Below are 14,308 nucleotides of genomic sequence, written 5' to 3'. Positions count from 1 at the left end.
AATCCTCTCTGACACCCAGGAGCAGGGCCTAAACAAAGAGATGCAAGGAAAAAACAAACAAACAAAAAACAATAAACTCTTTTGCTCAGCCTTGTGGTAGCAGTTCCAGCCTGCTCTGTTTGCCTTGCTGCCTGAGCTGTGCTGTGAGAGCTGGGGCCATGCCACCACCCCAGCATCACCTCTAGGGCTGCTCTGCCTGGCTCCTTGGGAGGCACAGAGCAGTGAAACTGCAGCTCCAGCCCAATATCTCTCCCTCCTGTTGGAGAAGCAGGAGCCAGGGCTGAGGAGCAGCCTTCAGAGGGCAAAATTATGCCAAAGCTGTGCTCTGGTGAAAGGGGGTTAAACTGTGCTTCTTTCCAGTAGTCCTCTGCAGTGGTTCATTGCTTTTGAAGGCTTTGCATGGGTAACTGTTTTGGGATATCTCTGTGCCAGTGCAGCCACACACTGGCCCTACAGACAGGATCCAGGCTGCAGGACACCAGCTGGACAGTCCTGCATATATTAGTAGCAGCAATAAAGACAGGAACAGACATGAACATCTTCCTTCCAGAAGAGAAATAGTAATAAAAAATGCCTTAAGCTGCCTGTAACAAAGACAGGAATGGTAAAGGTGAAAACTTACAAGTTCATTGCTAATTCATTAACAACAAACTGTCTGCATCAAATATCTTACATTTCAATGCCAAGGGCAACAAGCAAAGGAACACATGCACAGCATGGAGCAAAAAATCACCAACACAAGGGAAACATGGAAGTGGGTAGTCAGTAGCCAGGTCCTGCAAAGTGCATGATCCTGTTCTTATCATTGTCAGCTTCTCAAAATGATCTAGTGAATCTGGGCAAAAGCATTTCAAAGACTTTAATCCATGTGAAATATTACTTCCTGGAAATGGAAATTCAATCCCTAGCAATAAAAACAAAAGCACACTCATAAATGCACCTTTCAACTCAGCCAATATAGCCATATTTAGGCTCATGCTCTCTCAAAAAAAATCCTTTACTCATTAATATAGAGTAAACTTGAAATGATTGCTATAATTGCAGTTAAAAAATTAATCATGTTTTGAGATAAATGCAGATAAAAGCATGTTTTACTAATTATCTTTTGAAGCTTCTCCTCATGAAAGATTAAAGGTGGAAGAAAAGTTGTTGAAATATTGAAGACAAAAAAAATCCTACCATTTGAAACCACTTTGAAGCCATGCACCTATGTACCTCATATGAGTGATCCTTAATGTCCAGATGTACTACAAAAGGAGTCTCTTTAATTCAGAAGAAGTCTAACAAAACATGCCAATTGGAGTTTTTGTGCTGTCAGCTCCCTGGAAATTGGTGCATTTAGCAGCTCCCACTCTGCAGAGCTCCAGACCATAGTGGGATTTTCCTGTGGTTCATCCCCAGCTGGGAAAAAAACTTCAAGCCTGAATTCAAAACTGAGTTCAAGAATTTCAGGCTTCATTGAGCTCCCATAGTATCAACCTACTTATAACTAGTTTTACACACCCAAGCAACCATATGTGGAATCCACAAAAGGTAGCACTTTTCCCACTCAGGGAGGAGGAGCTGGAGGCACAGACATCTGGGTTTTAACAGCAGACCCTCACCACCAGCCACTGGGTTACTCACAAGCCACATGAAAACTTGTTTCTGCTCCCAGGCCACTTAAAGGAATTCAGGTTATCTGGGGTGCAAATTGCCCAAAAGCAAGGCTGGCATTTCCATTCACAGCCCTGGAACTAACAAGGCAAATAAGTCCCTCCCTGCTCCATGCCACCAGCCTGTTCGCCAGCAGCAGCCTGCAGACTGAGTGGTAATTAGGAGAGCAGATCTATTGACCACAGGCTGAAATGGATGTTCGCAACTCCGCTGGAAATGTTTCAGGCTTCTGCAAATTGAAACAAGTTGAAAAATACTCTCAGGTAAAATTCCTAAGCAACATTATAGCCATTTCACAGCCCTAGTATTTCCATCAGAACCGAATTGCTGCAAAAGTATACATTTTAGCAGTTTGCACCTGCAGCACGACAGAACCAAAGCCTGTTGTTGCAGGGCAGTTTTCAAAAGCTGCAGAGTGTCAATGTCAAGGACTCTTCAGTGCTCTGGAGTTTCCAGAGTCAGGGCAGATGTGAAATGGAGCACTGAGACCTCTCTGCTAAGGGAAGGGCCCCACTGTACAGAACATTATTCCCCAGCAGCCCCCTGCACTGCATTTCCCCTTGCTCCTCTCCCCTCACCCTCTGCCCGTCACAAACCATGGGGACACCAAATTATTACATCCTACCCTTGCTACAGACCTGAGCAGGGCTAGGTAAATGATTAAATAGTTGGGGTTTTCATAACCACACATCCAAGGAAATTTGCCAATGTCTTTATTTGCATATCTGGCAGACTGCCCCAGACAACTAATACATAAGTGACAGCGTACAGGTGTATTAGTTTAGAGTTTGCCTTTAATCTGGAGGTGTCAATTTGCTTCTGTTTTAATTACATCCATCTTGATATGTTATTACAACCTCATGAAACTTCTTCATTATGTGAATGGCTATAAATACATACACATGACAAACAGTTGTTATAAATTTTCTGGTTCAGCAGTGGAGGCACACTATCTTAGCCCACACATCATGTTCATTTAAAATTGCAATTCTCCCTCTCCTCTCTACCCCACTCCATTCCCTCCCTTTTCTTTCATCCAATACCAAAATATTTTTTCCCCCTACATTTAATGGATTCTCTAATATCATCCCAAATAGCATCCCAAAACAAATACTGTCAGCTTAGGGAGCTGTGTGTCCTGCCTGGGCTATGCCTCTCTGAGATATCTGTTTGTCATTAGGCAAATATAGGGAGATTGCACTGAGGCCTTATAAACATGCAAAGATACACTTTTGTAGCTACATAATTCACTGAGTTTTTCAATACACATTCTATGGTTGAAAACTTGGCTAATCCATCCACCAGATGTATCTTTATGATCCCAGAACTCATTAAAATTTACTTTTTTTCCCTCTTTTTTTTAAAGTCCAGCAGACTCAGCTGTTGAGGCACATTAATTGCATTTTTTTTTCCATAGTTAAAATGACTAATGCTAGCAGAGTCACTGCCTACAAGCACAATAGCCAGACAGTAAAAATTAGTAGGACTTCTAATCGTTCAGTAATATCCAAATCCCATAAAATTAAGAGAGGCAATTTGGTCCTCTCAAAACAGATGGTTTTGATTTTAATATTTATTTTGAATTTTCTTTAAGGGGAGAAAAGAGAGGAGAAGAGACACAAATTCACACCAAAATATTCTATCCAAAGGTCAAAGTGCCCTTGACATGCATTAAACCCCACGACACCAACAGAGTCACAACATAAATTGTCCCCAACAGCAGCACTTTTTCCCTTGCCTTCCCACCACACAGACCTCTCAGAGGTCAGAACCACTTTCACTGCCTCAGCCCTCCTTAAGAAATTAAGCATATTCTCAGACTGAAAGGCCTCAGGTCACTTAGGACTTGCAGAGAAAAAATAAACAAAATTCAGTGCCAAGAGCAATTATCACCATGTTTGTAACTCATCTCAGTCTCAGAAATAGGAAATGGTGTGCAAACAACAAAACGTGGGCTGTCAGGATTTGCCAGGAGGGAGAAGTTTCACCACACAGGTTCCATACCCTGCTCTCCTGTACCCAAGAGCCACCCAAGTGTGGTCCTGGAGAAGGCAGTGGCACCAATTTCTGTCTCACTGGTTCCACTTCACAGGCAAAGGAATTAAAATGCCTTTAGTACACCAGGAGGGTGAGTTAGAGCTGCTGTAGGCTCTCCAGAGTAACCTGCAAGAGGGTCCCCAAGGATGGGTGTCCTGGGACATGGTAACTCATGCCTGCACCCAGGGAAACAGGCAACTGTGCCTCTGGATTGCACTGACAGGTGAGCAGGTGTTGCACCAGGTATTGTCACTTACACACTTACACACTCTCCTCCAAAACACTGTTCCTCTCACAGCCAGTCTGTGACAGAAAAAGGATTCTCACAACCTTCACAAATTTGCTCTGGATCTGATCACTACTTAATTTCACAGGAGTGTAAAACATATTTTAAAGTCTGATACAAATGTTAGCACTATTTCATGAGACACAAGTACCTCTTCAGAATTTCAGCCACCCAAACGTTGATCTAGCCCAGAACCTGCTGGTGCCTGCCTCTATCTGCTCCTGGTGTTCACTGTCATCCTGCACCATCCACAAACCCGCTGCAGGTGGCTTCACACAAATGATGCTCAGCACAGGCCTTGTCCCAAAGGCTGGAAATGTTTGCCCTTTTAGGAGCTCATCCAACAAAGGATAAGCCCAGGCTCATGTGTGAATGGAGAGGATAGGGTGGCATTAGTTTTATTCTCGAAAAGAGAGATTTTTTTTAAGAGCATTAATTGAAGAGGAGAAGAAACTTCCACTTTAGGAAGCTGGCAAACACATGTAAGACAGATTAAAGGGTGATGTTTCCTGGAAAGAACACTGAGCTGAACTCCTGCATGGCTCTGAGTAAATATTCCTACGTGGAGTTGGTATATTAATCATATCAGCAAAATGTGCATCAGCCAGCATTACACAATCAGCAGTTCAGCCAGCCAGGAACTTGGGCACATCAGATATCAGCACACCTCTGCACATCTCTCATGCCTTTGTCTCAGGACACTCTAAAAGCAGCAGGACTGAGATGCACACCAAATGCCAAGTAAATCCACATGCACCATGATCAAATTAAACTTCATGAGCAGAACCTCAAAAACAGAATAATATGTGCAGGGCCAAGGGATAATCCACTTCTTTTGCTGACTTATCCCACCACTACTGCACAGAGGATGACAGAACCAAAACTCCTGCCTATAGTATTTACAAGACTGAAGACATAACCAACCCTTTGGTTAAAACCTTCTCTCTCCACCACATGAGTGTGTGAACTTCAGCAGCAGTGTTGCCAAGATACAAGGAGAAAAATCTCAAGACATTAAGGTAACACACTATTTAAAGGCAAAGAGTACAGCAGAGCTGAGCTGGGGATCTGACAAATTGCCACTGCACGTTCTGCTGTTACAGCAAAACAAATCCCTACCTGCATTAGCCATTCCTCATTACTTACAAAGTGGATTTTCATATTCATTTTACAACAAAGGAGTTTAGAGGACTATGATGTTCTGAAGTGGTCTTCACCATGGCTTGGCATCGAGTCAAAACGACAACAAACTGACTACACAAAAAATGCACGCAGCTGGTAATTTGTGGCACATACAGAGCCAAACCCCAACAAGAACACAAGATACTGAACTGATAAATTATAAGGATGATGTACAAAAAGACAGAAATGTTGGAAGCAATTTTCTCTTGCAGAACCAAGGCAACACTACAGTTCAATTGCAAGAAAACTGGGAGTTAAACATTTCCACATTTCACCCTGCAACTTCCTAACTCCATTACTTTTTTATTAATTGCATTTGAGACTTCACTAAACTTGAGCTTGGGCTATTTTTAAAACCTATTTGACTCAACTTATTGTTGCTCAGAACAAAGATTAAGCTTCTAATTTAGCTGCAGATAATTACAAGGCTGCAGGTCAGACCCCCAGTGTAATGTGGTGGGGTGTCCCAGTCAAACTGATAGGTGCTCAAAAAAACCTCAAAAAACAATAGTAGCAGAGCTGGGGGAAAGAGGGGATCATCTTCAGTGAGAGAGGAATCTTCTGCCTTCCTCCCAGCTGAAGATACCAGGATTAACTTAACTAAGTAGGGACACATTTGGTTGAGTGTCTCCCCTTGGTGCTGACAGCAGGGCTCTCACCAAGGAGCATTTTCATACACAGCAATGGATCTTTCCTGAAACTTCCACTTTTGGTAACAACATCCCCCCTCCAGTTCTCTGTGTTCCTATACAGTCCCTGCTATTTCTCTATTGATCTCAGTGTTGTAAGTCAATCTTTCAATTACTCAGACCCTTGATGCCTTTCTGACGATTTTTTTTTTTTTGCCTTTCCCTAACGATCATTTTCCTTCCAAGTTCCTGATCCTTTACCCTTATTTTATAAAGCAGAGAATCATATAATTGTTTAGGCTGGAAAAGGCCTCTAAGATCAGAGAGTCCAACCATTAACCATCAGCACAGCCAGCCCCACTGCTAACCATGTGTCCAAGTGCCACATCTACACCTCTTTTAACTCCCTCCAGGGATGATGACTCCACCACTGCCCTGGATTTTACATTCCTTCAATGCCAGCAAAGGCCCCAGACATTAAACCAGAAGAGCTTAGTGACTGCCCCAAATAGCAGGAAAAAAGATGCAAAGGTAGGGGAGGATAAGGGTGCCTTTTGTCTTTTGATGTGTGGCATATTTCTTATTAATGCTTATCTTAAGGAACTGTGCTAGTGGAGATTAATTGAATTACATTCATCTAAAAGAACTTGTCCTTATAGTTTAAACTCTTCCTTCTTCAACTCAAGACTATTGTGCCTCCTACTACCACCTATGGGAATGACAAAAATCCCCACCTTCATTACATGGTTACCTTCAGGAGCTTAAAAGAATATTTATGCAACAATCTCAATCCTTGGTCATTATCTGCCTGAAGAGACAGCTGCAGCTCTCCAACAGCTGCTGAAATCAGCTGGATCTATGAGTGCCTCACCTCCCAGAAAGGTACCAGGCTTTTCAATATAATTTTAAAGTATTTTTAAAGTATTCAGGTACCCAAATGATAGCAACATATGTTTGAAACATCACCCTAGATATTCTTTTTGTGAAATATGCATCCTGCTGTTTTCAGTCCCCTTTTCCATTTGAGTAGCTGTTTTTTCAGGTCTGGTCACTGAGGTTTTCATCAAGATTGTCAGCTGCTCTGTCAAGGTTATCTCAAAATTTAATCTCAGGTCACTTTACTGTTTCCTCTAAATACACAGTGAAAATAATAAATGCATTGCTTCATATGATATCCCAGTGTCACACGAAGCTTAATGCCTCTCCTCATCCCCAGATATCTTCATTTAGTTACTCCCTTCTCTGCTGGTCTAAATCTGCAGACTTGCATGTGCAAACAGAGACTGGGACAAACACCTAAGCATCTAAGCAGTCAATAAACACAAGAAGGGCCATCAAGATTTGCTGACAGCACTAAACAAACACCTGATGTTATGATGCTGCTGTGGCAAGGCAGGAAGATCAAATTCCTTTTGAAATATGAAGGGATAGAGACAAGGCAGAACAAACTTGCTTGAAATCTCAAAGAGTTTAAGCAAACAGGCAAATCAGGCCAGCTAGAAGATTGGTGAGAAGAGAATGATTTGGGGAGGAAAAGCACACAGCAAGCCAGCCATTCTGGTGTCCAGCTCAAAGCTTCTGCTGTCACACAGCCAAGCTATTTCTATTTTCAGTGGGCCATGCCTAGAGACGAGCATCACACACCAGTTATTAAAGCAAATTCCTGCATTCAGATGCATACACAGAGCCACACTGTCAGTGCACACAGACACACAGCTGAGACCACAGGATCTCCAAAACCTTCCTGCTACTTGCACATTTTGTTTCTGCAGTGTCCCCATTTTAAAGCCCAGATTAGCTGCTAAGCTTTACTCCACCTAGTCTCATACTATCTCTAACTGGTAAAAGTGCTGCAGCTAACATCTGCCTAAACCACACAAACACCGTGGAACAACTGCCTAGAAATAATTTACACTAGGTGGATGGAATCATCTGACACAGAATTTGAAGCTCATTAAACAGCTCCTTGACAAATATTTGTCAGCATTTCTCATTTGTAATTAATTATATTGGGCTTTACCTGACGATAATTTAGTATGGTCTCAAAACAGACTAATGCCTGTGTGCTGAACAGAAATTAGCTCAGCAAATGCACAGTGAGAAATTGTGACAGTTTTATGAAACAAGAATCCCCATTTAAATGCCAGTCCCCCGCTTCCCACCCCACTGCTATCTGTGATTTATAAATATCTGTGTCCCATTTCAGGCTTGTCAGATGAGCTGCCTGAGTTGAAGCTAAACAAACATCTGCAGAAAAAACTCATTACCTTACTCAGTGCTCAGAAAACCTGAAACCAACTGCTTACTCCATAGGGATGGTCAGAGCTGACTCAGGAAACATAAAGTACTTCCCAGGCTTTAAGCCATCTTAACATTCAGGTCAGATTTTCTTTCTCATCACAGCAAACCATCTTCACCACAGCACGTCCAAAGCCATGTCATGTCAGTCTCCTGCCCAGACACCTCTGCACCAGGGGGTAGGAGGGAGACAAACATCTTCCTGAAATCTCACCTCACCAGAGAGCTCTGCAGAAGCCTCCTTGCCAGCACTGCCAGAGCACATCATGGAGAAAGTCACTCCAAGGGATTGATTTATCACATTCTGAGAAATGACCTTTCCCTGTCAAACTGGTGTCTAAAATGCTCACCTGGGTTTGGAGAACCTCATGCTATTATTGCTGGTAACAAACAGCAGTGCAGCACAGGCTCCTCCAAGCTGGGAAAAGCACTTAGCTCAACAAGCCACCAGTCACACTGACAGAGTGCCTGTGCCTTCCAGCTTGTCCAGGCTGGGACATTTGGGGAGGTCAGGGCAACAAAATCTGAGTAACTGCTCTGGAGTGAAGCACAGAGCTTGCTGCTGCCAGTACCAGCAAAGCCACTCACAGGCGATTCTGGTGAATCAGATCATATTGTAGGACCACATCTCAGCTGCTTTACTACATATTCAGGGCTGCTTTCTGAAGGTCAAGGCTCAAAAATGCTCCCCAGTGTAGGGGACAGGCCCATATTGCACACAGCCACATTGAAGACTTGCACGGCCAGGCAAGGATCAGCCTGGCCACATCTGCAATGACACTGGAATTGCTGAACTGCCACTCCAAGAAGGAAAAAATCCACAATGAGATCCCACTATCATCATTTAACTCCCTCTTCCCCTGTACCCCCACACAAACATTAGAGACATCAAGGTATGGGGTGCCATAAATGCAGAGACAGCCAGAAGCAGATGGCCTCTATCTCAACACCAAACAATTTACACTCAAGAACTTTGAGAAAGCTACTGACACCTGAACAGGCAAACAGTTCCCAGAGTGGGAGCTGGTTAAAGTTTTGCTTCAAGGAATGGGAACTTTTATCAACATGACCATAACACATTGGATGACTCCTCCTGACATTACAGTGACATGGGATCTGTGTTCTTGTGCAGCACCTGTGTCCCTCTGCCATCTACAAGCTTCACACAACCTGGTACTTTGCACAGATTGGGCTTTTTCAGTCACCCCAACAAAAAGCAAAAGCATTTAGTAAAAGATAGGTGAAAAATCAAGCAGTGTGGAAGTTTCTGCTCCTGTTTTTGTGACTTGATACAAAAGCAGGTCCTGGGGTGACACCTCACACGCAGCCAACTCACACCCCTACAGCTGCAAGGATGTCCCCAGAAGCAGAGGGCTCAGCCTTGTCCCTCCATGGTGGCTGTCCCCTCCTGCATGAGCCACCATCCACCTGTGTCCCCTCTTCTGAGCCCTGGGCTTGGATCCTCCAGTGGGTGAAGTGTTCTGCACTTCCCCTCTCACAGTTTTTCACACCAAGCAGACAAAACACTGTCTCTGTCCCCTTTCAGCTGTGCTAAGCCTGAGAAAAGGCTGAAGTTCAAGCAAAAGGCATGGGCTCAGAAAGTCTTGTTTACATTCTGGGTACAAGTGTCTTCTGGAACCCGGGGAAAATTTCCATGGCCTCCAATGAGCTGGGGGCAGACCCACAGCACGAGGTGCATGAACACCAGCACACCTCTCCACAGCACCCAAAGCTCCTTGACTCAACTCAAACACATTAACACCTCAACATCTCACCACGGCTGAGGTATCTCACTCCACCAGCCACCCACAACCTCCTCACCAACACCACAATTGCAATAAAAACTCCAAGCTGCTACATGCAACACACAGAGCAATTCCTGCCACACTGGGCTTGTGCCTTAGACACCTTCATCTCCCTCTGATCTTCAGAAACAAGTTTCTCAACGCACACACGGAGCTGCAGGAAAAAGCACCTAACAACGATTTTGTGACATTGTTTCTTAACACAGCATGAAATCGTTAGGTCAAAACGTGCCACTTATCACATGAACATTAAAAGTATGTCAAGTCTCAGTGTGCAAGCTATTGTTTTATCTGAACGTGATATTAGCTGGCAGAACTGGGTAATGTATCTGTGCTCCTTTTTACTGATACAGGATTAGGAAGGGATGCAAGTAGTAGCCATGCTTGGCTTGGCAAAGAGAAGAGAGCACTGCAATTATATTCAAGTTAAAAATAAACAAATAAAGAGGTGAAACAGAATAAAGACATTTTCTAAAATGCCCTACCAAGCTTTAAACTTGCTCTTCACTTCCTCTCCAAAAAGGACCACAGCCAAATTCTCAAATTCTTATTCCCATAAAAATGCTTAATGACACAAACTAGGGCTTTGTTTGAGGAAAAACAGAATTTTGTCTGAAACAGAAGCATACAAAATTCTCTCCTGTCGACAAACACATATTCACACTTTTGGTCTCTCTGGTTTGAGCAGGGCACTTGTGGATGGGCTCACCAGGTGAGAAATGGTGGATAAACAGAGTCTGGACATTACCTCAGCATTTGTTCCTTATTGCTTACATGAGTCTAACACCAACCATGTGGAGGTTTGTTGGAGTGAACAAATCCTCCCTTAATTACACCAGAGCAAGTTCTGTCCGAGACACAGTGTGGATGGATACAGGTGTAACCAAGGACAAAATCTGGCTACAAATCAAGAAACAAAATGAAACAAAAAAAAACCCTGAAAACGCCACTAGGTATTCCTGGCTAAACATTTAAACATCTTAAAAGCTACACAGATTTTTTTTTTTTTTTCTGTTGGTGTTGTTTAACAGTCAGCTTCACCTCCACATTTATTTTGACAGTTCATCATCGTTCCAGTTGTGACTCCAGTGCACGTAAACCCAAATAAATCTGCATTTCACCACAGAAAACTTCTTCCGATCAGAACTTGCAAACAACAAAGCCCTTCAAACACACAGGCTGGCGGTCCCCTTGCACGGCAGCATCACCACCACGACCCGGGCTGGGCTGACAGCGGCTCCGCGGCCGCGAGTGGGTGTGAGGAGGGAACACGGCGAGCCCAGGGCGGAGGGAAGCGACGCCCGGGAATCCCCGCGGGGCTTCTCTCCCTCCGCCCGGCCCGGCCTGCGCTCCCGCAACCCCTCGGCTCGCACCGAGAGCCGCGCACCGCGGGCCCACCCGTGACAGGCCGGCAGGGAGCGCGGCGGGCCGGGCACCGCACCCGCGGCGCCACCGAAACACGCGCGGCCGCCCCGCGCCGCGGACACGAGTGGGCGGCCCCGCCGGGCCGCGGCGGCGCGAGAAAAGTTTGATCCGTGGGAAGGGAAGGGAGGGGAAGGGAAGGGAAGCGGCGCCGGGGGACCGCGCACAACTGCGGGGGGATGGCCCCGGCCCCGCGGCAGCGGCGCGCCGGGCTGCAGGTGTCGGCGGCAGCAGGGAGGAGAGAAGGGAGGGCAGCGGGGCACCCCGGGGAGCGGGAGGGGGCGGCGGGCCCGCCCCCGCGGGCACCCCCGGCGGGCCGGCCCGGGGAGCGGGGTCAGGGCCGGGGGGTGTCCGGGGGGGGCGCCGGGGGGCTCCCCCGCCGCTGCCCCCACACAATGAGGCGCACACAAAGCGCCGCCGCTCCTACCTCCAGCGCCTCGAAAGTGACGAAGCTGGACATCGCGAAACCGTCGATAATGTCCTCTTCGGCCGAGGAGGACTCCCGCCGCTTCCTCCGGGGGGGCCGCGGCCGGGACGGCGGCGGGGGCCCATTGTCTTCCTTCTCCGAGCCCGAGGAGGAGAGCGCGGCGGCCCCGGGGCCGGCGGCCCCGCCGGCGGTACAGCCGCGCCGCCCGCCTTTGGCTCGCCGCTCCCGGTCGCGCTGGGACCGCGATCGCCGCTTCTTCCGAAGCCCGTTGCATCGCGCCGGGCCATCCATGTCTCTCGCCGGCTCTCCCTCTCGCTCTCGTCCCCCCCCGCCCCACCGCAGCCACAAATCCGGCTCCCCCGGCGGAATAACGGGGGAGGGAGGGAGGGAGAGAGGGAAGGAGAAAGGGAGGGAGGAGAGGACAGCAAGGGGGTGGGGGGGATGAAAGAATCCGAGTGCGGTTCCACCACCACCAGCAGCAAGCACCAAATGTAAGAGATTCCTATAAGCGAGCCAAGGAAAGTAATGGCTGATCTCAGGTCGCCTTTGTAAAAAAAAAAAAAAAAAAAAAAAAAAAAAAAAAAAAAAAAAACACGGAGAGAAAGGAAAAAAAAAAAAAAAAGCCTCACCGAGCAGGCAATAAATCAGAATAGCGGAATGCTTTGATCAAGGGGCTGGGAGGGCGAGGATCTTCGAAAGAGAGGAAAAAAGGCTGAGAAGAAGGGGGGGAAAAATAAAGAAAGGAGACCCGCTGGAAGGAGGGAGCTGAGAGTATTTCCTTGCACAAAATTTATTTTCTTTCTTCCTTTCCTCCCCAACTAAAAGAAGTTCCGGCGGGGGAAAAAATATAAATGTAGATGTACGGAACTCCCTTTCTGTCTGCGTGTGTGTGTGTGTGTGTGTGTGTGCAGGGAAGGGTGCAGCCTTCCCCTCCCCACCACACGCACTCCTCTCCCCCTCCTCCTTTATCTCCCTGGATCAAACACAATAATAATAATAACGATGCATCCAGATGCAATTTTGCAATTTTCTCAGGCACCGACCAGGGATGGACTCGGGAGTGCAGATCAGATCCCAGCCCGGCCCCTCCAAAAAACAAAACCAAACAATAAAAAGAAGAAAAAAAGGAAAAAGAGCAAAAAGGGGAGGAAAAAAGAGCCCCAAAACACGCCCACCCACCCCAGCTATTAATACGGATCAATCATGGCAAATTCATCGTATTAATTGTGGCGAGGAGGGGGGTGCTGGTGGTGGTGACAATAGATCCGAGCGGAGGGGAGGCGGCCCCCGGGAGCGGCGGCGGCCACAACAACACGGCGGGTGCCCGGGGCGCGGCGGGGCGGGCTCGGTGGGCTCGGTGCCGCCCGGGCGGTGCCGGTGCCGGTGCCGGTCCGGTCCGGTGCCGCCCGCCCGCCGAGCCCCGCGCGGGGCGGTCGCGGTGTCGCCCCCAGCGGCCGCGCGGCCCCGCGCCGCCCACGTGACCGCCGCCCCGCCCGCTCCCCGCCCGGCGGCGCGCGAAATGCGGCGCCCCCGCCGCGCGGAATGAGGCTCGGGCATGCGCGGGGGGCCTGCGCGCTGGGGCGGCCGGCACGCGCTGTGGCACCCGCTCCCAGCGCCCCTCGCACCGCTCCTTCCAGCGGCTTCACACGGATCCGCACAGGGACCCTCGCACCGCTCCTTCCAGCGGCTTCACACGGACCCGCACAGGGACCCGCACACCGCCCCTCGCACCGCTCCTTCCAGCGGCTTCACACGGACCCGCACAGGGACCCGCACACCGCCCCTCGCACCGCTCCTTCCAGCGGCTTCACACGGACCCGCACAGGGACCCGCACAGCGCCTTCACACGGCCCCTTACATCGCCCCTCGCACCGCTCCTTCCAGCGGCTTCACACGGACCCGCACACCGCTCCTCACACCGCCTTCACACGGCCCCTCACAGCCACCCTCGCACCTCTCCTTCCAGCGGCTTCACAAGGACCCGAACACCGCTCCTCACAGCGCCTTCACACGGCCCCTCACAGCGCTCCTCGCACCGTTCCTTCCAACGGCTTCACAGGGACCCTTACAGGGACCCGCACACCGCCCCTCACACCGCCTTCACACGGCCCTTCACATCCCCTCACAGCGCCCCTCGCACTGCTCCTTCCAACGGCTTCACACGGACCTGCAGGCCGCCCTCACACTGCTCCTTACAGTGGCTTCAAACGGCCCCTCATACCGCTCCTCACAGCGCCCCTCGCACCGCGCCACACAGCGCCTCACACTGCCCCGCACACCTCTCTTCACACAGCCTCACACAGCCCTGCACACAGCGCCTCACACAGCCCTGCATATTGCCTCTCACACGGCCTTAACACGACCCCTAACACCGCCCCTCACACCGCCCCTCACACCGCCCTCACACCGCTCCTCACACCGCCCTCACACCGCTCCTCACACCACCCCTCACACCGCTCCTCATGCTGCCCTTCACACTGCCCCGCACACTGCCCCGGTACCCCTCCGTCCCTCGAGCAGCGCAGGGATGTCCCCACGAGAAGACGGCGTGGAGTCTCCCTGTCTG

At 48.6% G+C, this 14,308-nt stretch overlaps 1 protein-coding gene across 7 annotated transcripts in view; it reads right to left on the bottom strand.

Annotated features, from left to right (window-relative positions):
* The window catches only part of AUTS2 (activator of transcription and developmental regulator AUTS2), a 751,974-nt gene extending 739,802 nt beyond the window's left edge, over window positions 1-12,172 (bottom strand). For 5 of the 7 annotated variants that reach the window (XM_079324897.1, XM_079324900.1, XM_079324899.1 and 2 more), the window contains exon 1: window positions 11,743-12,171. In XM_079324897.1, coding sequence (XP_079181023.1) covers window positions 11,743-12,033 — 291 coding nt within the window. In that variant the 5' untranslated portion in view covers window positions 12,034-12,171. Of the gene's footprint in view, window positions 1-11,742 lie in introns of all 7 variants that reach the window. The other 2 variants (XM_079324898.1, XM_079324904.1) reach the window with 2 other exon arrangements.
* Window positions 12,173-14,308: the final 2,136 nt, after the last annotated feature.

Source organism: Erithacus rubecula, assembly GCF_903797595.1.
Source record: "Erithacus rubecula genome assembly, chromosome: 22".
NCBI classification, from domain to species: domain Eukaryota; kingdom Metazoa; phylum Chordata; class Aves; order Passeriformes; family Muscicapidae; genus Erithacus; species Erithacus rubecula.
This window is presented reverse-complemented; position numbering and strand designations above follow the sequence as displayed.